We start from the raw sequence: 25,951 nt of genomic DNA, 5'->3' as shown, positions 1-25,951 counted from the left end.
TGGCGCACGCTTGTAATCCCAGCGCTCGGGAGGCTGAGACAGGAGGATCGCACGGGTTTGAAGCCAGCCTCAGCTACTTAGTGAGGCTCTCAGCAACTTAGTGAGACCCTGTTTCCAAATAAAATATAAAAAAAGTCTGGGAGTATAGCCTGGAGGTAGAAAGCCTCTGGGTTCCACCCCCAGTACCACCAAAAAAAATAAATAAAATAAAATAAAATAGGGCTAGAAGTGTAGCTCAGTGTTAAAAAAAAAAACAAACCCTGGATTCAATCCCCAGTACAGCTACCAACACACATACACACACACACACTCTCACACTCTCTCTCTCTCTCTCTCTATTAGGCAGCCAGGGGTGGCACATGCCTACAATCCCAGCTACTTGAAAAGCTGGGGCGAGAGGATCAAAATTTGAGAGCAGTCTATACGACTTAGCAAGATTCTGTCTTGGAGCAGAACATTTCAAAAAGAGCGGGGGGCGCAGCCCAGTGGTAGAGCACCTGGGCTCGGTCCCTGATACAGCCCAGTGGTAGAGCACCTGGGCTCGGTCGCTGATACAGCCCGGACAGACAAATCAAAAAGCCCCCACAACAAAACAAACAGTGAGTCCTGTCCTCTTTCCTTTTCCAAACAATTCAGTCCAAAAGCGACCATGGGCCGGGCCGGGCCCGGCAGCCCACACCTGTAGTCGCAGTACTCGGGAGGCTGAGCCAGAAGGATCACAGGTTTGGGGCCAGGTCCACTAATTTAGTGAGAGAGATCCTATTTCAAAACAGAAAATAAAATAGGACTAGGGTTTATCTCAGAGGTACACACCCCAGGGCTCGACACCCAGCAGCACAAAAACATAATCTGCTTCCGGTTATGGAAGCCAGCGGGCAGGCCGTGCACGGAGGGGAGGGCCGGTCCAGGCTGCGCGGGTGTCTGCCGGGCAGCAGAGTGGGACAGGAGATGACGGAGCCGAGGAAGCACCGGGGAGGGTGGCGCAGGGACGGCACGCGGCTCCTGAGGGCTACTCTGGATCGCCCAGGAGGGCCGTGGGGCATCAAGACACACCCACAAGTGCCACTGACGTCCAGGGTGTGGGCAGGAGCCTGGCCAGGGGCTCTGCCCAGCCCCGCAGGCTCGACTGTCCACAGTTTGTTTACAGTGCTCAACTTTCCCATGCGGACTCTGCCCCCTCGTTGGTTGAGGAGCCGAGCGAGAGGCAGCCTTCCCGTGCCCGGCCCTCCGCCCATGCCACCGGCCCCTCTGAGCGCCCTACACCAGAGCTCCAGACGCGGGGGTTCGCCGGCAGCCCGCGAGTGTGAGATCTGAGCAAGAGGCGGGGGCACTCACCCCACACACGCAGCAGGCACACTGCAGGGTATGTTAACTTCATGTAAATAATTTATGAGCCTTTGAAACAGAGACCTGAGGCTAAAGTACATCCGATGATGTTCTCATAAATAAGACATTTGGCCAAGGACACTGGTGAGTGCTGGGGAGGCCCGGCCCCGCCCCAGCCCAGCAGGAGGGAGGGAGCCCGGCCCCAGCCTTGTCCACGCGCCGAAGCCCAGCAGAGGCGAAGCCCACTCGACGAGGCCAGCAACGCTTCCGGGCCCGGGCGGCAGTGGCGGGCGGCTGACCTGGGTGCTCTCCACCGCTGCCGGCTGGGGGGCCGGTCCCTCCGGCGCGGGGGTCACGTCCCCGTCTCCTTCCTCCTGCTCCTCTGGCCGCTCAGCTCCCCCAGCTTCCTGTCCAGCCTCCTCTGCAGCTGGGCCCTCTTGGCCGGGTCCAGCGACCGGTCCTTGGTCCCACTGCCCGCGTAGAGCACGCCTTCGCGGCTGATTCTCTGCCGGGCGTAGGCACGCGCCTTCTCGCCACAGCCGTGGACCTGGGAGTAAACGGTGGTCAGCGCAGGGTGGTGTGGGGAGCCTGCAGATCTGTCGTTAAAGAGCCAGGCCCCAGGAGCCCACGAGACTCAGGCTCTCTGTCCCGGGGCTCGCCCTTGGCCTGCGCCTTTACCCTGCAGGCAGCAGGCGGCCTGGGCTGGGAGCGGAGCACTCCATGTGTGGTCGGGAAACCACCGGCTAACCGCACAGCCATGGCCACAGCACTCCCCCGGCCTCCAGTCCCCGGCTAGGGCCACTCTGGCCACAACAGGGCCTTGTTGACACCTCTGTGAGCCTGCTGTCTCTAGACTAGCCTGAGGCCCCCAGGCCCCTCCCCGCTGCATGCTGAGGGCCTCTGCCCTTCTCCCTTGGGGTCTGGGCCCACCCTGATGACTGCACCCAGATTACCCCCGAGAAGGAAACCAGGGGCAATGGGACAGTCCTGTGTGGAGCCCCACTACCATGGCCGTGACCAGCAAAGACCACACTTTAGGTCCCTGTGCCCGGTACCACAGCAAGCCGGCTCTAGCCTCTCAAGAACACGCTCTGGGGACAGTCAGAATGCGAGCGGGCGGCCACATACCTCGGGCAGGTGGTGGCTGAGGCAGTAGCGGCGGCCGCAGAGCTGGCAGAGCTGGCCCAGGGTCACGACGCTGGCTGAGCATTTGCTGAAGCCGCAGGTGTTATCAGCCTTGACGGCAGCGGACACCAGTGCGTCAAAGTCCTCCTCGGCCGGCCCGTCTGTGGCAGGGCGCCCTAGAGAAAGAGGTGGGCTCAGGCAGGCAGAGAGAAGGTTCCTGTGGCACCACAAAAAGCCACACATGCCCGCCCCCCTTCCCGAGCCCCGCCGGCACGCAGAGCAGTGAGCTGGGCAGCAGACCATGCCTCCGTCCAGGCTGCGAGGGCCCCTCCGACTGGCCCGGCTTCTTCATGGAGCCAAAGGTCCAGAGCACATGGGGTGAGTAGCGGGCAGGGCTGTCCAGGGCCCTGGTGCAGGGGGGCCTTCCACAGCACCCCTCTCGTCCAGCAAGCGTGGAGATGCCCCCTGGGACACAAACCCAGCCACGCACAAGTCCAGGAGCGCGAGGCACCACGCGGCAGCAGGGGACCACGACCTTCTTACCCAGAGGCGACAGCAAGTTTTGCAGTCCAAAAGTGACTCGTCTAGACCACTGCCTTCTAGATCATACCCCCCATCGCGGCCCTTCTGCACTGTGCCCCCGCCTCCCTAACTAACCCTCTTGAACTCCTCTGAACAACGTGAGAAGTTATAAAAACAGGAGCGGAAGGTGAGCAGCCCGTGGCACGCGTCTACACAGCAGAGGCCGGGGGCAGGAGACGGAAGGGCCACCCACGCGGGAGTCGGCCTCGGAGGCAGGACACAGGAGGCGGGGCCGGCAGCCAGGGTGCCCCAGGCCCGTCCACACGGCCGCTCCTGCCTCCTGGCAGGAGCTCTTCCTGAGCCTGCAGCCCCAGCAGGCGCTGACGCTGCCGGGCTCCAGGTCAGAGCCGGGCCTAGAGGCGGCCTGGAGAGCAGCCATCCTGACCTCGGGACGCAGGTCCCTCCTCACCCTTGATGGCAGCAAGGGAACGTGCCCAGGCCCCAGGGGGAGGAGGGGCGCCGGCCGGGCCCCAGCACCCGCCCCGCCCTCTGCCTGCAGCTGAGTACGTGCAACCCAGGTATGGGACAGCCGGGCGGCCCGGGCCACCTCTGCATCTGAGCTGCCGGCCAGGGCACAGCCCGAAGCCCCGCAGGGCCGTCACGGCCAGAGCTGGAGTGGCAAAGGGACCAGAAAGAAGGTGACCGCCATGAGAAGCGCTGTCAAGGGGGCTGGGCGCCTTCCACCCAGGCCAGGGCCCAACCCCGCTGCAGGTGTGGAAGGGCGGATGGAACGCCGCTCCCTGGGGAAGCCATGCCCAAGGGCTGGTGGCCCCTGGTCCCTACCGCGGGCCTGGGCCGAGGCTGCTCACGAAGATGGCGTAACGCGGGCTGGCCTGGCGCCCTGGCTCCGGAGCCCGCCTCCCTCGCGGTCTTGCCCACAGGGCTGCGGTTCTAACAGGAGCCCGGTGCCAGCAGGCCTATAGTTCTGTGCTGGTGGGCCCTGGACTGCAAGGAGAGCCGGGGACCCCAGCGGGAGGCGGGCACAGGGCGCAGTGCAGGGTGAATGCACAGCACACGGCCCGCCTGGGACCAGCACAGCACACTCAGCGAGCTTGGCGCCCACCTCTGGGCCCAGTAGTCTGAGGGGGTGAGGCCCCAGGCCCCGAGCCCGCGGGACGGCTGCCCTGTGCTGGCGAGCTCCCCGAGAGCTTCCTGGCTGCTGGGCACCACGAGCCTGGGCCTGGGGGCCAGAGGCGGTTACTGCGGCAGGAGGGCAGGCCACAGAAGGCCGCTCAAGGATGCAGGCCAAGGACCCAGGCCGGCCGCAGCAGTGATCCTTCCCCGGGCGGTGTTTCCAGGGAGGGCGCCCCAGCCCTGCTCTCGATAGCTGGTAGCACTTACCCTTTGCCTTTTTCTTCTTCTTTTCTAGAACCTTCTGTAGCCCCGAGCCCGCGGCTGGCTGCTCCTCCTTGGCTGGCCGCTCCTGGCGGCCCCTCTCCCGCCGCAGCCTCTCCAGGTGCAGAGCCTTCAGATCCAGCGGGGCCGATCTGCGTGGCTCCCCGAGGGGCTGCTCTGGCTGCGGCTTTGGCTGGGGGGGGCTGGGGGGCTCGGGTGGCGGGGGTGTCCTGCGGCCGGCCCCCGCGGGGCCCCTCTTGCTCACGGTGATGAACCGGGCCTTCCCCTCCCCAGCACTGTCGTGGCGCAGCCCCAGCTCCTCGGCTATCTGGTGGACCCGCAGCCTGTCGTGGGAATTCAGGGACGCGGGGAACTCCAGCCGCGTGTCCTCGCTGGCCACGAACGCCTGGATCGTGGCCCTGAGGTGCTCCATGCCTCCCGGGCCCCCTGCTTCTCCCAGGCTGCCCCCGTTCAGGCTGGGCTGGCAGGGGGCTTTGCAGCCTGAAGGCTGGGGGCCTGGCTTCCTCCGCTCACGTGTGGTGGCGGCCGCGCTCTCCCGGCGCCCCTCCTGCTGCCGGCCTCCGGCCTTCTTGGCTGAAGAAGCAGGGCCCGGGGGCCTGGAGGCCGCGCGGCCATGGCTCTGGGAGTGCTCGTGGGCATAGCTGTTGGGGACCAGGTCGTCCAGGTACTCGAAAGCCGTGCGCACCTCCCCGTGCTCAGTGAAGTAGCCCACCAGGGTCTTCAGGAACGCGTGGCTGCTGACCGTGCGGGAATCGCAGACCACAGCCACATGGCGCCGGGCACGGGTGACAGCGACGTTGATCCGCCGGTCCTCGGCCAGAAAGCCCACCTCACCTGAGCAGGGAAGGGGCAGCCCTGAGCACACCGACTCGGGAGGGCAGGGAGGCGCGGCCGCCCACGCCAGCGCCCGGCACGGCCTCTTCCCCACCCTGCCTGGGACACAGCCGGGGCGGGGGTCCCCACCTCCTGACTTCCACCCACCGCCCAACAGGCGCCAAAGCCACGAGTGAAGGCTGGGCTTCTGGCTTCAACTAACTAACTTTCTTTCTTTCTTTCTTTTTGTGGTACTGGGGATGGAGCCCAGGGGCAATCTACCTCCAAGCTACACCAAAAACCCATTTTTATTTTTATTTTGAAACAGGGTCTTGCTAAGTTGCTGGAGTTCTTGCTAGGTTGCTGAGGCCGGCCTCAAACCTGTGATCCTCCTGCCTCAGCCCTCCTGCCGTTAGACGTGTGGCTGCGCGCTGGGCCTTGGCTGACGTGAGCTCACGGAGGGCCAGGCTGTGCTCCGCGGCGACAGCAGTGACCCGCGTCCTCAGCACCAACACGCCCTCGTAGTGCCCCAGGGCCTGGCCAGTTCGCACCTTTCCTGTTGGACCTGACGAATGACAGTATCACGGCCTCCTTTTCTCGGCCTTGGAAGCCGTCGACAGACTTGATCTCGAGCTCGGGGTGCTTGTGTGCGAGGCTCTGCCTGAGCAGGTCCACCTGAAACACCAACACGGCCCTGGCCCATCCGCCACCCAGCACGACAGTGTGGAGACCCCGCCTCGGCCAGCGGAGGGAGCCAAATGGGGTCCCCTGAGCAAGCCAAGAGTGTGCCGGCAGGACGCCTCCCCACGGGGACCCCATCCTCAGACACGCGTGACGCAGAGCCAGGATGGCGTTGTGACGCCGCCTCCCTGGACCGTACGCCACCCAGACGGCCATGGGACCCGGGCCTAAGCCGAGGCTCGAGATGGCCCAGGGACCACTGCTCCGCTGGGACCCGTGGGAGGACAGCGCCCCTGAGGAGCCGGGACCCCGGGGGAGGACAGCACCCCTGAGGTGCTGGGCCACCTGGGGCAGCAGGCCAAGACCAAAGTCAACATGGCACCCACTGGGGGCCCGGGGCCGACCGTCAGGCGGAGGGCTCCTGTTATGGCGGTGTGCACTTCTGGGTTACACGGCCAGTGGATTCCCTCGCCTTAACCCCTCCAGGCTGGCTGAGAGAAGTGGCAGCAGCCCCTCACCTGGAGGTTGTAGGGCGTGATGACGGCGATGTCGCCGGCTCGCACGCCGGCGTCCACCAGCGCCTGGACGTGCAGGGTGACAAGGCGGACCTCACCTGCGGGGGAGAGGCCTTGAGTGCGGGAGCCGCGCTGGCCGGCCACTGCGCTTCCTGTGGTGGCACCTGACCACGCTGTGCCCGTGGGCCCTGCAGGGTGTGCTGGGAACGGGCACCTGCCGGAGACTCTCCAGGCCCCATGCCTGGTAACCTGAACTGCACACCAGCGGGGCCTGGCCGCCCGTCCGTGGAGAGGCGAGGGTGCTGTTGGGTGGCAGGGATCTTGCATGAGAATCCCCTACCAGCTAGCCGCGTGCTCTCAGGGTGAGGCCCGACAGAGCTGCTGGACCAGCAACGCGCGGTCACAGGCCGCGGCCCCAGGAGGGCGGGGGCTGGCCCAGCGCAGGGCCCCATCGAGGCGCAGGCTCATCTCCAGGGGCGCCTCCCTCTGCCCCCAAGTGACGTGCCTTGTGCTGTCTGATGGAACGGGCTGGCGCGGGCCGGCGAGCTCACCCGGATTCCCCTTGGACTGGTCATCCTGCTCCTCCAGCTCCAACAGCCCACAGCCGGCCGTGTCCACCAGCAGCAGGGGGATGCCTGTCTCCTCTGTGGCGGCCACGCCCGGGAGGTCCCTGGCCCAGGACAAGAACGGAGCTGAACTACTCGACGACACCGAGGGGCCACCGGGGACCGGACACCAAGAGCATCAGGCAGGCGGCCAGGCCTGGCCCTGCACAAGGCCTGCTCCGTCCAGAAAGGTGTGCCTCTGAGCTCACTGGCACCCTAAAAGCCTTGCTGTTGTTCTACTGGAGGCTGAATGCAGGGGCTGACGGGAGGATCACAGGCTCGCAGCCAGCCTCCGCCACTTAGGGAAGCCCTCCCCAGCTTACTGAGGCCCTGACGTCTTAACAGGACCCGATTCCGGTGGGGTGGGTAGGGCCGGGCCGAGTCACTCACCTCAGGAGATGGCCCTCCACGGACGAGTGGGCTGCGAGCCGCCCCTCATACATGGCCTCCGAGGCCCAGCGCATAATGGCCCCGTGCATGCGGTATTGCGTGGTCAGCATGCGCGTCACCCTGGCGCCGTACTCCCTGGACATGCGCTCCATCAGGCTGAGCGACAGCCCCTCCTGCGCCGCCCTGCACCCGAGAGGAAGGCGGCCTGAGTCCAGCGAAACCCCAGCAGGTGGACAAAGCAGTCTGCAGACCTCAGGACTGGCCCAGCTGACCACCTGAGACAGCCCGACAACAGACTCTGCTGATGGGCAGAGGGTCTGGGTGCCCGGGGACAATCACGACCCAAGCCAGGCAAGGCCGCGGGTGTGTGAAGGTCTGCCGGCCTCCTGCTGCGGCAAAGGGCGCGGAAGGAGCGTCGGCTGCCGCTGGACGGGAGGAGACGGGTCCCCTCACCGTTAGTGATGGACTCACTCCCACCAGGTGGCTGCCGAGACGGTTCCTACCTTCTACAGGACGGTGAGACCCAAAGAAGTTAAGGCGCTGGCCCAATGCCGCCCAGTCAGGGAGCGGGGCCAGAGCCTACCCAGGCCGCCTGGGCCCCAGCCCGCACTCTGGGCCCCCAGGAGCAGCATCGCTCCCCAAGCTGCCAATCACCAAAACTGTGGGAAAGTGCCCAATCCCCAAAGGCGACTTCAGCGATCTCTGGACACTTACGGGGCCTCTGACCAACCAATTCTGAGAAGTCATCGCTGCCAGAGTTGAGGCCCCAGGAGACAGCCCCCACCTGCAAACCAAGACGTGCCCTACAGGGCCCGCCCGCTGACCGCAGGATCCTCTGCTGTCTCCAGGGACACCAGGGGTCCACCCCGAGGGCACAGCTCAGCTCCAGACTGTCCACCCAAAGGCTCCCGGAGGACACAGCCCTCTTGCGGGGACCCCCAGAGAAGCCACTGCACAGCCCAGGGGGCGCTCCCCATCCTGGGCTTCCGCTCTGGATCCCGCCTTCTCCACAAGAGCCAGCCCTGGTCCCTCTGCCGTGTCCCAAACGCTCCTCCCAAATCCTCGCTAGAGGGGACTTTCTTTGTGTATGTGGTGCTGGGGATGAAACCCACTGACCTGTACACTCCAGGATATACACGCAGACCTATTTCTTATTTGGAAACAGGGTCTTGCTAGGTTACCAAGGACCTAAGTTGCTGAGGCTAGCTTCAAACCAGTGATCCTTCCGTCTCAGCCTCCCAAGTACTGGATTACAAGCATGCATGACCATGCCCAGCTAGGAAGGACACTTGACATCCTTTCTCTGAGACACCCTGGCCCAAACATCCCAACTTCTGGACCATCCAGCCTCTTCTAGAAGATTCCGCCGGACACCCTTTCTTGCACTTGTTACTGGCACTCAGAAAACCACTCGAGGCCCAGGCTCATCGTGATCACTGCACACACGGCGAGGCAGCCTCAGGCTGCCCTCTAGACACAGGCCTGCCCTTCAAAGACAACGCGTGCAGCTGCCTCTGGACAGAGGATCGGCACGGCAACACAGGCCACGCGAGGGAGCCCCCGGCGCCGGGAACAAGCACGCTCAGGAGGTGGCGCGTCCCAAGGGAGGGTGGGCCACCAGCGCCCAGGGAGCCGGCCCAGGCGTGGCCACGGGGAGGGCGGGGGAGGAGCCGGGCTGAGCTGGGAAGGGCCAGCCCACCCACAACTTGGTCCAGGCCCCACTCACAGGGCCACGGGGCAGGGCAGGAAGCTCCAGGTGAGCGCAGAGAGCAGGCGAGGACCGAGCCCGCACGGGGCCAGGACGCTGGGCCAGGCGCCCCGAAGGGCACAGTGACGGCTCCGCCGCCTCCTCAGGCAAACGCGGCAGCGCGGGTGGGGCCGTGTAGGTTAACAGGCTAAGGGCCCAGCACGCCCGGCCGGACCCTGGAGGACGGCTCGAAGGGACGGGCGAGGGGGGAGAGCCACGGGAACGGGCCTTACTTCTGAGAGACCGTGGTGGGCGGCAGCTGCTGGTGGTCTCCAGCCAGGATGCACTTCCGGGCCCTCAGCAGCGGGATCCAGCAGCTGGCTTCCAAGGCCTGGGCACACTCGTCGATGACCACCACGTCAAAGTGGCCCTCGGGCAGCAGCCTCAGGGGGCCGTCGGCGGAGGCCCCTGGTGGAGATAAGGAGTCTAAGCACAGGGGAATCGCATCACAGAGACGCGCCAAGGCTGGGGTCCACGGCGGGGATGCAGGGGTGGGGTCGTCATCTAGCTCGCGTTACACTGGGAAAGCAGAGCCGGGCGTGGAGGCACATGTCAGTAATTCCCGTACTTGGAAGGCTGAGACAAGAGGATTGCAGATTTGAGGCCAGCCTCAGCAATTGTGTGAGACCCTGTTATAAAAATAATAAATAAAATAGAAACCAGACATGGTGGTGCACACCTGCAATCCCAGGACTTGGGAGGCTGAGACAGAAGGATTGTAGGTTCGAGGCCAGCCTCAGCAACTTAGAGGCCCTATTTCAAATAAAAAATAAAATAGGGCTGGGGTTGAGGCTCAGAGGTAGAATGCCCCTGGGATTCAATCCCCAGAGCCATACAAAAATAAAATAGGGCCAGGAGTATAGTTCAGATGTAGAATGCTCCTAAGTTCAATCCCCAATACCCCCCCCCAAAAAAAAAGCATGCCTGTAATTCCAGTACGGGGGTGGGGGGGGGCTGAGACAGAGGATCACAAGTTTGAGGACGACCTCAGCCACTCAGTGAGAACCCCGTTTCAAAATAATAAGATAAAACAGGGCAAGGAGTAGAACTTAAAGGTAAAACACCCCCGGGTTCAATCCCCTGTGCCAAAAAAAGAATGAAGGAAAATAAATGGAGTCTCAGAGACCTGTGGGATACCATCCAGCACCTCCCTCCCTCCCTCCCTCCTCCCTCTCTCCTGCACACTAAGCGGTGGGACGTGTGGTAGTGGCAGCCACACAGCAGTCTCACAAACACGGGACGCGCGCCTGATCCCGGGAGGGCAGGCGACGCATTCTCAAACCCGCCCGGGGTACAAAGCACCGTAATAGCTGGATAGCCACGGGAGAAATGGAGAACAAGACTCATTTCTGCCCAGGATGGAGTAACGGCAGCTGTTACACACACACACACACACACACACACACACACACACACACGGCCCTAGAAATAGAAAATCTGAAGTTAACTTTTTGCGACACTGAACAAAGTAGGTGAACCCTGAAACGGCCTCAGCTGCTGCCTTGAGTTCCCAGGGGCAGCCAGAGGACCCCTGCGCTGAGGAGGGGAGGAGACCCAGGGAGATCGACGCAGCCAGACTTCCTAGGCAAAATACCAAAGCGACCGCTGCACAGCGGAGAACGCCAGAGCTCTGCAGAGACCGCCTCAGGAAGTCAGCCGAAGACCGAGCAGCCCAGGCTCATAAAAACTACCCGAGGTCAGGGGAAACGCCATCGTAAACTATGCTATGTTTTGTTGTTGTTGTTGTTGTTGTTGTTGTTTATTTTTTGGGTGGTACTGGGGTTCCTGGAAGCCCTTCTACCTCCGGGCTACACTCCCAGACCTATTTTTACATTTTTATTTGGAAACAGGGTCTCCTAAGCCAGTGCACGCGGCTGGCTTCGAACCTGCGCGATCCTCCTGTCTCCGCCTCCCAAGCGCGGGATGACGAGCGTGCCCACCACGCCCGGCTGTGCTATGTTTTTTAAAGGGTTTCTTTTGTTTGTCTTTTTTGGAATCAGGGACCAAACCCAGAGCGCCACACCTGCAAAGCAGGCGCTTTGCCACTGAGCTGCCTCCCGGCCCCAGTCACCTTAAACTATGATAGCAGTGCCCCTGCTCACGCAAGCCTGGGATGCGCCGAGCCCAGCGGTCAGACCAAAACCTCAGGACCCATGTGCCCTGGGTGCAGAGCCCAGGAGGGCCTTCCTTCAGGAGTGGGAAATATAAACCATGGACTACCCCGTTTCAGACACAACAAGTCCAAAAGCAAGACCCAAAAGCAACACAAGTAACTTTTTATCTCCCAGAATACCGCGCAAGAATGTTTATAGTAATACAAAAATATCCAGCATGCACAAGATAAAACTCCCAGTGTCTGGCATCCAACAAACTGAACAGGCGCACAAAGAAGACGGACGGACGGACGGCACACCCCAGACGAGGCCCAACTGAAAAGGTGTAGAAAAAGGCGGGGATGGCGGGCCTGGGCCGTCAAACAGATTATGTTACAAACTACAAAGATTACATCGCAGGCTATATTCCCGGTGTTCAAGAAATTAAAGAGAAGTGCCGAACTGTGAGGCCCAAATCTAACTTCTGAGTCTCAGATAAAAATTCTGATAGGACAGATCAGATAGGACAAAAATAATTAGTGAACGTGAAAATACAGCACTCAAGAGGGACTGAGTTGCAAATTATACAAAATGTTTGGGGGAATCTTCAAGCAGCCTCCTAAGGATAGGAGAGGAGGACAGGAAAATAAGTAATAGCAGAATATTTTCTAAACTGATAAAACTATACACCCATATGTACAAGCACAAAGAAAACTACACGAAAATCTGCCAGAGCCTGCCGGGCGCGGTGGGCACATGTGTCATCCCCGCGCTTGGGAGGCGGAGCCAGGAGGACCGCGCAGGTTCGAAGCCAGCCTCGATGGCTTAAGAGACCCTGTTTCCAAATAAAACATAAAATAAGTCTGGGAGTGTAGCATGGAGAAGGGTTTCCAGGAACCCCAGGACCACCAAAAGCAAAAAAAAAATGTCAGAACCAAATTACTTAAAACTAGAGATAAGGAGAAAAAAATCTTAAAATCACCCCCCACACACAAAAAAGGACATTACATACAAAGAAAAAAGGGATGGAAACAGATTTCTCTCCGGAAGGACTGGTACAGACGACAAGGGGACATATTTTTAAACAACAAAAGAGCCGGGCGTGGTGGCGCGCGCTTGCGATCCAGGACTTGGGAGGCCAAGACAGGAGGATCGCAGGTTCGTGGCCAGCCTCAGCTACTTAGTGAGGCCCTGTTTCAAAATAAAGAGTTAAAAATAGGGCTGGGGGTGTAGCTTGGAGGTAGAATGCCCCTGGGTTCCATGCCCAGTACCACACACACACAAAAAAAAAGAAACACCAAAAAAGCCAGGCATGTTGGTCCATGCCTATAATCCCAGGACTTAGGAGGCTGAGACAGGAGGACTGCAAGTTTGAAGTTAGCCTCAGCAATTTAGGAGGCTCTCAGCAACTTAGCAAGACTCTGTTTCCAAATAAAAAATAAAATAGGGCTGGGTACAGAAGGCCTCTGGGTTCCACCCCAGTACCATACACAAAAAATAAAAAACAAAAAATAAATAAGCCAGATATGGAGGCACACACTCGTAATCTCAGTGTTTGGGAGGCCGAGACAGGAGGATCACAGGTTCAAAGCCAGCCTCGCCAAGTTAGCAAGGATCTCATCAACCTAGTGAGACCCTGTTTCCAAATAAGATATAAAATCAGGCAGGGCTTGGAGGTAGAATGCCTTTAGATTCAATCCCCAATACCAAAAAAATAAAATACAAAACACCAAAAGAAAAATGTGTCATTCTGGAATTCTGTACCCAACAAAAATATCTTTCAGAACTGCAGGTGAAACCTGGTGTGGTGGTACACAACTGTAAACGCAGTGCTTGGGAGCCTGAGACAGGAGGATCACAGGTTTGGCCCTGGCCTCAGCAACTCGGCAAGACCCCGCTCCAAGACAAAAAACACAAAGGGCCGGGGATACAGCCCAGAAGTAGAACGTCCCTGGGTTCAATCCCTGGTACCACAAAAATTTAAAAAAAGAAACTAGAGAAAGAGGAGAACAAATTAAACCCAAGTAAACAAAGCAAAACAAAAACAGAACAATGAAGGTCCCTGCAGAAATCAATGAAACAGAAAACAGAAACCCAACAGAGAAAGCTGGAGTGGTTCTTGGGAAGAACTGAGACCTCCGGCCAGAAGACGGTGAGAAAGAGAAAATAAAAACTAAGAGTGACATCATCGTGGGCTCTGCAGGTGTCGAGATCAATAAAGGAGTATTAGGAATAGGTTTATGCCTCTGCTTCCAATAATTTACAGAAAATAAACAAATTTCTTTCTTTCTTTCCTTCTTTCTTTCTTTCTTTCTTTTGCAGTACTGAGGATGGAACCCAGGGGCATTCTACCTCCGAGCTACACCTCCAGCCCTATTTTTTTTAATTTTTTTATTCCTTATTTAGAAACAGGGTCTCACTGAGTTGCAAAGAGCCTCACTAAGTAGCTGAGGCTGGCCATGAACCACGATCCTCCTGTCTCAGCCTCCCGAGTGCTGGAATTAAAAGTATGCGCTACCACACCTGACAGAAAATAAACAAATTTCTTGAAAGGTACATGCCTGCTCGAGATGACATGAATAGCCCTCTACCTGCTAAAAGAATTCAATCTGTAGCCACAAACCTCCCTACACAAAGTTTCCAGGCCCAGAAGGCTTCCCTGGCCAATCCTACCCAGGCTCAAGGGTCCACACCGACGCCGTTTCGGGGCGCGCCGGCCAGTGGAGACGCGCACCTGTGTTGGTGGCGAGGACCACGCTGGCCAGGGTGAGGCTCTCCACCATGGCTGCGTCCTCCCGCTGCTTCAGTTCTTTCCTTAACAGCTTAATTTCATTTCGAAAATTACTCTTCTCTCTCTTATCCTGCGTCTTCTTGGTTTTTGCCTGTACAGGGAAGTAAAGAAAGTATGACTTTTTTTTTTTTTTGGCGGTACTAGGGATGAAATCCAGGGGCATTCTACCTCTGAGCGACATCCCCAACTCTTTTTTTTTTATTATTATTATTATTCTTTATTTTGAAACAGGGTCTCACTGAATTCCAAAGGGCCTCACTAAGTAGCTGAGGTTGTCCGTGAACCTCGATCCTCCTGTCTCAGCCTCCCGAGTGCTGGGATGACAAGCGTGCGCCCCCATGCCCGGCTGACAATATGACAGTTTTGACATAACTTTGTAATTGTTTTATGTTCACAGAATGCTTTTAGTTATAATCAGTTGGTTCAGTTCAGTAAGTTTCTTAAAAACCACCCAAGTCAAAAATTGAAGGAGCCACAGGTGCACACAACTGCCTGAACACTCACATCCAGTCAGGTGCGCAGGGGAGCCGGAAAGGAGACGGCGCTCTGAGCGGGCCTCAGAACCACCCAAGGCTGCCCAGGACGCGGCTGCGGGCACTTGTGATGGAGGAGCGGAGCCTCAAGGAGTATCATGCTTCCCAAGAGATTAAAATAAACCTGTTTCAGCCCATAAAATGCCAACCTAGCTAGGCATGATGGAATACACCTGGAATCCAGGCACTTGAGAGGATGAGACAGGGGATTGCAAGTCTGAAGTCAGAAGCCAGTCTCAAGCCCGGCGTGGCGGCGCACGCTCGTCATCCCAGCATTTGGGAGGCTGAGACCGGAGGATCACAGTTCGCGGACAGCCTCAGCTACTTAGTGAGGCCCTCTGCAACTCAGTGAGACCCTGTTTCAAAATAAAGACTAAAAAACTAGGGCTGGGGGTGTAGCTCAGAGGTAGAATGCTCCTGGGTTCTTTCTCCAGTACCGCAAAAAAAAAAAAAAAAAGAAAGAAAGAAAGAAAAAAGGCCAGTCTCAGCAACTTAATACCCCTAGGTTCAATCAACAAACTACTGAGATCCTGTTTCAAAACAAAATAGGGCTGGGGGTGTATCTCGTGTTAGAATGCACCTGAATTCAATCCCCCATACCACAGAAACAAAGGAAAGTGAGGCACCCAAGCCAGGCGTGGCGGTGCACGTCTAGAACCCCAGTGCTTGGGTGGCCGAGACAGGAGGATCACAGGCTTGCGGCCAGCCGCGGCCACTCAGTGAGGCCCTCCACAACTTAGTGAGACTCTGTTTCAAAATAAAATAGGGATGGGGTGTAGCTGGGAGAGAGAATCCCGGGTTCAATCTCCAGTAACACACACAAAGAGTGCAAATCAGAAACCAGGTTCTGCGATACCTACGAAGACCTGGTCGATGTCCTTTCTGATGTCCGCGACGATCTGCGCGCTGTCGCTCCGCGCCAAGGCTGCGTCGAGCGAGTGCTGCTGAATGCACTCGAGGAGGCGGGCGGGGTGGCCGAGGCGCAGGATGCGCTGCTTGCAGCGGGCCAGGCGCTCCACCAGATTGTCCACCGCCACGTTGGAGGGCGCGCAGCACAGGACCTGGGACGCAAGCCCAGGTGAGGCTGGCGGTTCGTCTTGGACTCACACCCCACACGGACGCATCACGAACACAGGTGCACCCCGTCCCAGTCTGTACGCAGAAGCACAGCCAGCAAATCTGCTTCCCAACTGGAAGCCAAACCTTTTTTTTTTTTACAGTACTAGGGATGGAACCCAGGGGCATTTTACCTCTGAGCTACACCCCCAGCCATATTTTTTATACCTTATCTTGAAACAGGGTCTCATTACGTAATGGAGGGTCTAAGTAGCTGAGGCTAGCCGAGAACCAGCAATCCTCCTGTCTCAGCCTCCCAAGTACTGGGATTACAAGCGTGCACCACCACATCTGGCTATGATTTCTTCTTCTTTTTCTCAGTACTGGGGCTGGAACCCAAGGGCATTCTACCTTCGAGCTACAACCCCAGCCCTGTTTTTTTATTCTTTATTTTGAAACAGGGTCTCGCTGAGTTGCAGAGGGCCTAAGTAGCTGAGGCTGGGTACGAACCGCAATCCTCCTGTCTCAGCCTCCCAAATACTGGGATCACAAGCGTGCGCCACCGCGCCCGGCTCAGAAGGACTTATTTTTAACGAGCTTTCTGCACTCTGAGGCCCACAGTGACGTGTGTCAAGGCAGGTAAAGATAAAAGGCCCTTTCTCAGCCATCACCCACATAAGTGACGCACAACAAACAGCCTTCTTGGAAAGCCAGAAACCCGCGCTCCACACACGTGTGTCTTATCGATTAACCAGACTACTGATTAGCTACAATCCTCCTCTTCCTTAATCAGGCACAGGGCTCCCAAGGAGCACAGATCAGGTCAACTGCACACCGCCAGCACGGCCCGAAGGTAGAGCAGGGCCGTGGGCCAGGGCCTGGGGGACAGCTGAGGCTCCCGCGGTCTTCAGGGCGCCAAAGCCTGACGCCATCATCCTGACCACCTCCAGTGCAAACTCCAAGAGCTCATGGGAAAGAAACCAAGGGCGCAGACGCCAAGAAGGGCCCGGCCCGATTGCTGTCTTTTTTACCTTTCTTTTTGCAGTAATGGAGATTAAACCCAGAGGCGCTCTATCGTTAAGCTACATCCCTAGCGGACCTTTTCTTCTCTCTTTCCTGCAGTACTGGGGACTGAAGCCAGGGGCATTCTACCTCTGAGATACCACCCCCCCCCGTCCTATTTTTTTATTTTTATTTTGAGACAGGGTCTCATAGGTTGATGAGAGTCTCACTACCTGCTGAAGGTCTCAAACCCGTGAGCCTCCTGTCTAAGCCTCCCAAGTAGGGGGATTATAAGTGCGCACCACCACACCCAGCTTACCTTTTATTTTGAAAGTCTCACAAAGTTGCGGAGGGCCTCACTAAGTTGCTAAGGCCATCCTTGAACCTGTGAGCCTCCTGCCTGAGCCTCCCAAGCACTGGGGTTACAGCATGCACCAACACACCTGGCTTCATTTTATCATGAGACAAAAATCCCACTAAGTTGCTCGGGCTAGCTTTGAACTTACAACCTTCTGTCTCAGTGTCTCCTAGCAGCCGGGATTACAGGCCTCCAGCACCATGCCGGATCCAGTCCGCCATCTATAAGCACCCAGCAGGGTTACTGGCCAAGCCCACCAGAACTGCGGCCGGGAGCCCGCGATTCCCGGGCGGCGGCCTGGGTGGACGGGGCATGGGGAGTGGGCCCAGGCCCACCTTTAGGCCTTGCTTCACGGCTTGAAGGACGACCTCCACCACGGTCGTGGTTTTCCCAGTGCCCGGAGGCCCGTGGATGATCGCGAGCTCTTTCTGGGACAGCGCAAACGATACCGCTTCTTTCTGCGAGGGGTCCAGGGCGGCATTGTAAAACTCGAGGGTTTCTGCAGAAGAGGCCCAGTGTGAGGCCCCGGCTCTGGCCTGGCTTACCTCCTCCCCGGGTGCTCAGAGGGGACGGAGGGACGCACATGGAAGGATGCTTGACTTCCCGGGGCGATCCAAGCAACACGGAATGAGCTCGCTGTTCCCCAGAAAAGGCCATCCCAGGGCGGGAATCCGCAGCCTGCTGCGGTTTCCCCAGGCTTCCCTGGAGCGCGGCCACCCCGTGCGGTCACCGCCGCCACTGCCTGGGGCTCAGACAGTGCACAGGGGCGCTGCCAAGACGGGACCCCAGGCCCACATGCTACGCCCTGGCCCACAGGAGGTCTGCACGCTCTGGAGCGCCGCGGGGAACACGGCCCTTTCCTTTTTTTTTTTTTTTTTTTTTTTTTTTTTGCGGTACTGGGGATTGAACCCAAAGGTATTCAACCTCCAAGCTACATCCCCAGCCCTATTTTATTCTTATTTTATTTTAAAACAGGGTCTCACTAAGTTGTGGAGGGCCTCGCTAAGTAGCTGAAGCTGGCCGTGAACCTGCGATCCTCCTGTCTCAGCCTCCCGAGTGCGGGGATGACGAGCTGCGCCTCCGCGCCCGGTTTCAGCCCTCTTTTAATGCTCATTAAACAACAAAGACAAGCCGGGCGCGGGGCGCAGCTCGTCATCCCCGCACTCGGGAGGCTGAGACCGGAGGATCCAGGTTTGCGGCCAGCCTCAGCTACTTAGTGAGGCCCTTTGCAACTTAGTGAGGCCCTGTTTCAAAATAAAAAAGAGAAAATAGGGCTGGGGGTTCAGCTCAAAGATAAAATGCCCCTGAGTTCCATCCCAGTACCGAAAAAAAAAAAAAAAAAGACCAAAGTTAAGGAACTCTGGGACCATAATTCTATTCTGGATCATGGAAGATTCAGTTGAGGACTGCGCTTCCCATCCCGTCTCTCAGTGCACGGCACCTGCTGCAGAGGTGACGAGAGCGTGCCGAGCTCCTGGGCAAGGGTGCAGGCCTGAGCTTGTGAGAACAAAACAGGGGAAAGTGTGAGGGCTGGAGGGTACGGGACTGAGCCCAGGCACCTCCGCCTCCGAGCCACACCCCCGCCCTCAGCTGGCTCAGAGGCAGAATGTCTCTGGGTTCGATCCCCAGTACCAAAATAATTACGATACGAAAAGCTCAGCACAACGAGCTGCCTCTTCAGCACCGTGTCCAGGGCACGGCCGCTTCCTGCACGTCATTCAGAGACGGACGCAGAGCTGCTGAGGCCGGTCCCTGCCCGGGCGCCCTTGGCCTGTGAGCGCGGCGCCCCCTCCAGCGCACCCCACCCGCTGGGCAAACTCTTGGGGAAATGCCCCCAAGGCCAGCTGTCCTGATCATCTTAACAGTAATGTAACAAAGAAACACAAGAGGCTCTCACGTGTCTCGCTGGGCGGGCTGGGGGCGGACCCACCGAACAGGACCTCGATGAGGGGGGCCGCGGGGCCGGAGCGGTACTTCTTCAGGGAGCTCAGCGCTCTGCGGGGAGAGGGCAGGCGGCGGGGCTCGCGGGGGCCAGCAGGCCAGGGCCGCCGCCTCACAGGAGGACGTGCATGACAAACCCAGCGACACGCAGGCCGCGCCTGGCCCTGCGCAGGAGACCCCGGTTCCAGGCACACACTCACTTTTTCAGCCGCTTGTAAGTGACGTCGTTGGCAAGCTTTAAGAGTCTGTAAGAAGTCTCCCGGTCCAAGTTCAACTGGGAGTCGTGGGCCTCATCAAAGGCCACCGTGACCGCCGTCTGGGTGATGCGGGTCAGAATCCCACTGGCCAGCAGGCCACCTTCGTCCACAGCCTCATACAGACCCACAATGTCGCCTGCAAAACCCAAAACTCAGCTGCGTGAAAGCCAAGCAAAGCTAAATGGCACGTTGTGGAGTAGGTTCTAGCGTAGCTCAGATACTCTATCTTTGTTTCTGTGGGGTCTTTTCTTGTGCCGCTGGAGGTTGGGCATGCTGGACAGGCACTGTCCCACACCCAGTCCATCTCTGCTACCTTTAATTGCAGTAAAAACAAATGTCAAGATGGGCGCGGTGGCGCACGCTTGTAATCCCAGCATCTGGGAGGCTGAGACAGGAGGATCGCGCAGGTTCGAAGCCAGCCTCAGCTACGTAGTGAGGCTCTCAGCAACTTGGTGAGACCCTGTTTCAAAATGAAATATAAAGTAGGTCTGGGAGCATAGCCCAGAGGTAGAAAGGCTCTGGGTTCCACCCTCATTCCATCCCCAGTACCACAAAAGAAAAGGTGCACACTTATAATCCCAACATTTGGGAGGCTGAGACAACAGTTTGCAGACAGCCTCAGCTCCTTGGGCCCTTTGCAACTCAGCGACACCCTGTTTTATAATAAAGCATAAAAAAATAGGGCTGGGGTGTAGCTTGAAGGTAGAATGCCCCTGGGGATTCCATCCCCAGTACTGCAAAAAAAAAAGGGTTTGGGGGTATAGCTCAGTGGTAGAATGGTCCTAGGTTCAATCCCCAGTACCATTTTTTTTTTTTTAAAGTACTTCTAGCCAGGCATGGTGGCGCACGCTTGTAATCCCAGCATTCAGGAGGCTGAGACAGGAGGATTGCGGTTCATGGACAACCTCAGCTACTTAGGCCCTTTGCAACTCAGTGAGACCTTGTTTCAAAGTACAGAATAAAAATAGGGCTAGAGGTGTAGCTTGGAGGTAGAATGCCCCCTGGATTCCATCTCCAGCACCGCAAGAAAAATAAATAAATAAATAAATAAATAAATAAATAAATAAATAAATAAATAAATAAAAGTATTCCTGGGATGTTCTCAAATGTTTTCAACAAGCCCCCAAGGCCTGGCACAATTTATACCTGCCGCAACCTCTAGCTGCACACGAGTGTTCTCTGACCACGTGTGGCCAGTGCCTCCTGTTTGAAACAGTGCTGCCCTAGATAACCCAAAGCCACTCGAATTGCTGGATGGCCGCGTAAGCTTCCACTGTGGCTCTCGGCTCGGCAGCTGGGCCAGCTACCCGCTTCCCAGGAGCATGCCCAGCCGATGAGCGTCTGCCCCTTGGTGCACGCACCGGAAGCGAAGCTGTTGCTCGGAAGCGTGGCCGCAGACACGCACTTCCTGGGCTCCAGGGTGACCAGCAGCCGTCCGTACAGCCCCGTGCGCTGGCTGGTGACCTGCAGCTTCAGCAGACACACCCCCCGGCTCTGGAGCTCCTTCAGAGAGATATTCTCCTGCCAGGACCTGGAAGACACCCGGGTCGACGCTTTATTTTTTTTTATTAATTTTTTATTTCTTGTGGTACTGGTGATCGAACCCAGGGACATTCTACCTCCCAGCTCCACCCCCAGCCCTGTTTTTTACTCTTCATTTTAAAACAGGGTCTCACTAAGTTGTGGAGGGCCTCGTTACAAAGCTGAGGCTGGCGGCGAACCTGTGATCCTCCTGTCTCAGCCTCCCAAGTACTGGGATTACACCCAGCAGCGTGTTTATGTTTTAGTGTCTCTATCTTTACCAGATTCTCCTTCCAACCACGCTGAAGAACTAGGAGGCACGCTTGTAATCCCAGCATTCGGGAGGCTGACACAGGAGGATCGCTGGTTCGCAGCCAGCCTCACTTAGTGAGGCCCTTTGCAACTCCGTGAGACCCTGTTTCAAAATAATTAAAAAATTCCTTTTAGGGGTGTAGTTCAGAGGTAGAATGCCCCTGGGTTCTATCCCAAGTACTGCAAAACAAATAATAAAAAAAAATAGGGCTGGGAGGTGTGGCTTGGAGGTAGATTGCCTCTGTACCAGTATTGGGAAGGGCTTCAAAATGTATCAGTGTGCTGGTATGGGAAAAGGACTTTAAAATGTATGAATGTACATTAACGACTTTGTTATTAGTAACCCAGGAGCTTCAGGGAAAGGGCTGCAGAGTTCCAGGCATGAAGGGGATTAGCAAGAGAACAGAGGACACAGGGTCTTTTATACCCCACCTCCCCGAATCTGGGGATGGAACCCAAGGGCAATCGACCTCTGAGCTACAACCCACTCTTGCCCTGTTTTTTTATTCTGCATTTTGAGACTCCAGGGTCTTTTACGTTTCTAAGAGAAGCAAACTTCCCCAAGGATGGGGGTGATGGCTCATGAGGAAGTCCAGGGTCTTGTACATTTTAACGATAAACCTCCCAAGGATGTGGGGGACGCCATGAGCCTCCAAGAGACCCCAGACTCCAAAAACCAACTAACACATTTCGGGGTGTAACAAACGACTTTGGGCCTGTGCCAGAGACAGGGCAGGTCCACAGGAAGGAATCCCCACATCAAAAGACCTGCCCTGGAGAAAGGGTGGATCTAGTCTGGTCAGAAGACTGGGTATAAAAATGTCCTGGGCCCAGAAAAACCTCGGGTGACTTCAAGTCACCCCCTCTATACCACCTCTGGCATAGGGCTTTATTAAACCTGTCCTATCTTTCTGCCTTCGTAATAATAAGCCCATTTAAGCTTCCAGCAAGAGTTCAGGCTAGTGTTTCCTACACGCAGCTCAGAACAAGAACCCACGGCTAACCTCACTGTAACTGTTGGGCCCCCAGAACACATCCGCCACTGGAACGGTTTCCCCACCATTACAGCCTCTGAGTTCCAGCCCCAGTACCACAAAAAGAAATAAAACAAAAAACAAAAATAAAAGACAGAACCTTTGCCTTCCGATTTTCCTCACACCCTAATTCCCATCTATTATATCAGCCCCTCCCATTTGTACCCTGGCTCCCCTACACCCCCCCTTTTTTTTGGTCTTGGGTCTTACCCTTTGGTCTTGGGCCCCATTTTATATCTGAGCTATACTCCCGGGCCTTTTTATGTTTTTCTTTTTTATTGTGGTCCTGGGGATTGAGCCCAGGGGCATTCGGCCTCCAAGCTACACCACCAGCCCAATTTTAGTCTTACTTTAAAATAGGGTCTTGCTAGGTTGATGAGAGTCTATTTGCTGAGACTGACCTCGAACCCACGATCCTCCTGTCTCAGGTACTCACAAGTAGTGGGATTACAAGTATGCACCACCACACCTGGCTTTTTGTGTTTTGCTTTATTATTACTATTATGTGTGTGTGTGTGTGCGTGTGTGTGTTAATGGGGGTGGATCCCAGAGGCTTTCTACCTACAGGCTATACTCCCAGACCTATTTTATACTTTATTTGGAAACAGGGTCTCACTGAGTTGCTGAGAGCCTCACTCAGTAGCTGAGGCTGGCTTCGAACCCGTGCGATCCTCCTGTCTCAGCTTCCAAGCTCAGGAATTACGAGCTGTGCCATCATGCCCGGCTTAGACTGTTTTACTTTAAAACAGTCTAAGTTGCTGAGGCTGGCCTTGAACCTGCGACCCTCCTGTCTCGGCCTCACAAGTACTGGAATTAAAGGCACGTGCACCACACCCAGCTCCGATTCGCACTCAGCCTCTCATCCTGAACACCTAGCCCTAGTTGACATGGACTAAACACAGGCTCCCCAATGCCTTCCTCTGGGCTCTGCTGTCCGACTGCAGCAACAGCAGCCGCGTGGTCCCACGGCGCCAGCCCCCCACCTTCCTCCAGGGCCCGGGGCCATCCGCACTGCCTGGCCCCTGCCCATCCACCCTCGGCCAGGAACAGCCACCATCGCAGGTCCTTACCCTGTGCTGGGTACCAGACCTAGCACTTGACTTACAACAGATCACTTGGCTCTCAGAAGGCAGCTGTGAGATGGGACCTGCCAAGGTTGTGCTGGGACTGGGACCCAGGGGCATCCTACCTCCGAGCTATACCCTCAGCCCTTTTTTTTTTTTTTTTTTTTTTTTTTTTTGGTGGTACTGGGGTTCCTGGAAGCCCTTCTACCTCCGGGCTACACTCCCAGACCTATTTTATATTTTTGAAACAGGGTCTCTTACGCCAGCGCGGCTGGCTTCGAACCTGCGCGATCCTCCTGTCTCCGCCTCCCAAGCGCGGGGATGACAAGCGTGCGCCACCACGCCCGGCCGATACCCTCAGCCCATTACCAAAAATACCATCCACCCGCCCATTTCCCCCAGGCCGTCCTCCCGCGCCTCCTCCTCCGGGAAGCCCTCCCGACCTCCCCGGGCCTCCCCGGGCCCCGCAGCTGGAAGGGCCCGGGGTCCTTGGCCGGCCTCGGCTCGGCCTCACTCCGCCCGCCGGGGCCTGGCACCCGTGGGGGTCGGAGGGATCGCGCAGCCCGGGGCCGGGAGGCTCGGGGGCCGGCGGCCGCGGGCACCTGCGCTCCTCCACCTCGGCGGCCCGCTCCTGCTCCAGCAGCTCCAACTGCTTGGCCACGAAGCCCTCCACGGCGGCCGAGGCCATCGCTGCCGGCACGGGCCCGCCCGGGCGCCGGACCCCAGCGCGCGCGGCTTCCGCGTTCCCGCCGGACCCGTGCGTCGACGCACGCGCCGCTGCCGCTTCCGCTTCCGGCCGGGGCTGCGGGAAGATGGCGGCGGCCGCGGCGGGCGCCTGGCGGCGGCTGGTGTCCGCGTGCACCCGCGGCACCCTGACGCCTGCGGGGCCGGGAGCCGGTGAGCCGGGGCGGCGGGCGGGAGGAAGCGGGAGAGAGCCGATGGCGGGCGGCGGGGATGGAGCCCCGGAGGCGGAGTCCGGCCAAGCACGGTGGGGCTCCGTCCACCCGGCGCCTGCGGCTGGCAGCTCAGACCTGGCCCTCCAGCCTGCGATGGCCGCGCGTCAGGGGAGAGCGGGCAGGCCCGGAGCAGGGGCGCCCGTCTACGCTTACTTTTTCTTTGCCACTGCCTTTCTCCGCCCTTTAAGTATAGGCTGGGACAGTGGCGATCCTCTGGGGCGGGGGAGGCTGTTTCTTATCACACAACACTTCTAGGTCCTAATTCAAGGTTTCTGACCAGTTGGGCACAGTGGTCCATGTCTGTAATTCCAGTATGTGGGAGGCTGAGAGAGGAGGATTGCAGGTTCAAGGTCAGCCTCAATTTGGCGGGCCTCTCGGCCTTTTAGCTTATTATTTTTAAAGGGTTTTTTTCTCTTGTCTTTTTTTGCAACCGGGGATCGAACCCAGAGCGCCACACCTGCAATGCAGGCGCTTCGCCACTGAGCTACATCCCGGCCCCCTTCTCGGCCTGTGGAAGTGTCGTCGGTGGCTATTGCTCACACCAGGGCGCCCGCTCTTGGGCACAGCGTGGGGGTGAGGCCGAGGAGGGGGCCTCTGGCCTTAGCAGCTTCAGACAGTCTGATGTACAATCTGGTGCACGGCCTTAAGCGCTCCGGGCTATTCCTTTAGTTTTATTCAGCCAGGTTTTTCCCGTGGGTGAGTTGTGAGGCGGTGCTTTAAACCAGAAATGAGCCACGGGCTCCGGGCGTTTCGTCGTCGTGACGCCAGTGTCTCTTGTTCCCTCAGCCTCCCTCTGGTCTGCCGCCCGAAGGTTCAGTTCGCAGAGTTCTTCGCATCCACCAGGGTAATGTCAAAACGTGGGTTTTGCTGACTCGTTTGCTCTCATCTGTAGAACTGCCTCCAGGGTTTTGTCTTGTTTGCAGTACTGAGGATAAAACCCAGGGGCATTCCATCTCCGAGTGACACCCCGGCCCTATTTTTTATTATATTTATTTATTTATTTATGTGTTTATTTATTTTGCAGGTCTGGGGATGGAACCCGGGGGCATTAGACCTCCAAGCGACACCCCCTGCCCTAGTTTTTATTTTTTAATTTGAAACAGGGTCTCACTAAGTAGCTGAGGCTGTGATCTGTGATCCTCCTGTCTCAGCCTCCCAGATGCTGGGATACTAGTGTGCTCCACCATGCCCTGCTAGAACCGTCTCCTTCAAGCCAGAACTTCCTACATTTGAGTATGTCTAAGCTTTTTTTTTTTTTTTTTTTTTCCACTCCTTTTCTCAGGCCCTTTAAAGTATAGGATGGAACAGTGGCAATCCTATGGGGTGGCGGGGAGGCCTTCAGTCCTACAGTACTGTTTCATACCACACTGCACTTTAGGTCCTAATTGAAGGTTTCTGACCAGTGGGGCACAGTGGTCAGTGCCTGTAATTTCAGTATTTGGGAGGCTGAGACAGGAGGATTGCAGGTTCAAGGTCAACCTCAACAACTTGGCGAGCCTCTCAGCCTTTTAAAGTGTTGATGGTGGCTATTGCTAACACCAGAATTCTTAGCAGCCGGAAATAGAGACTTTTTGAATCTCAAAAGAAGTTGAAAAGCCAGGCATGGTAGCGCACGCTTGTAGTCCCAGCATTTGGGAGGCTGAGACAGGAGGATCATGGTTCAAAGACAGTCTCAGCTACTTAATGAGGCCCTTTGCAACTCAATAAGACCCTGTTTCAAAATAAAGAATTAAAAAATAGGGCTAGAGGTATAGCTCAGAGGTAGAATGCCCCTGGGTTCCATCCCTAGGACTGCAAAAAAAAAAAAAAAAGTTGAAAAACTAAGTGTGAAAATAAGAAGAAAAGACGGGCACGGTAACAAGTGCCTGAAATCCCAGTACTTAGCAAAACATT

General features: G+C 57.3%; 1 protein-coding gene across 1 annotated transcript; it reads right to left on the bottom strand.

Annotated features, from left to right (window-relative positions):
• Positions 1 to 1,678: 1,678 nt before the first annotated feature.
• On the bottom strand, positions 1,679 to 23,790 carry IGHMBP2 (immunoglobulin mu DNA binding protein 2; the record flags this gene model as incomplete). The annotated part of the gene is made up of 15 exons (XM_080700773.1): positions 1,679 to 1,873; positions 2,455 to 2,627; positions 4,375 to 5,223; positions 5,754 to 5,877; positions 6,402 to 6,496; positions 6,950 to 7,068; positions 7,394 to 7,576; positions 9,374 to 9,548; positions 13,968 to 14,115; positions 15,418 to 15,618; positions 17,309 to 17,472; positions 18,871 to 18,968; positions 19,115 to 19,307; positions 20,533 to 20,702; positions 23,705 to 23,790. 15 exons carry the CDS (start codon positions 23,788 to 23,790, stop codon positions 1,679 to 1,681), a joined length of 2,973 nt encoding a protein of 990 aa, XP_080556899.1.
• Positions 23,791 to 25,951: the final 2,161 nt, after the last annotated feature.

The sequence above is a fragment of the Muscardinus avellanarius genome (genome assembly GCF_963383645.1).
Source record: "Muscardinus avellanarius genome assembly, chromosome: 1".
NCBI lineage: Eukaryota > Metazoa > Chordata > Mammalia > Rodentia > Gliridae > Muscardinus > Muscardinus avellanarius.
The sequence above is the reverse complement of the archived record's forward strand: the minus strand, read 5'-3'. Positions and strand labels throughout refer to the sequence as shown.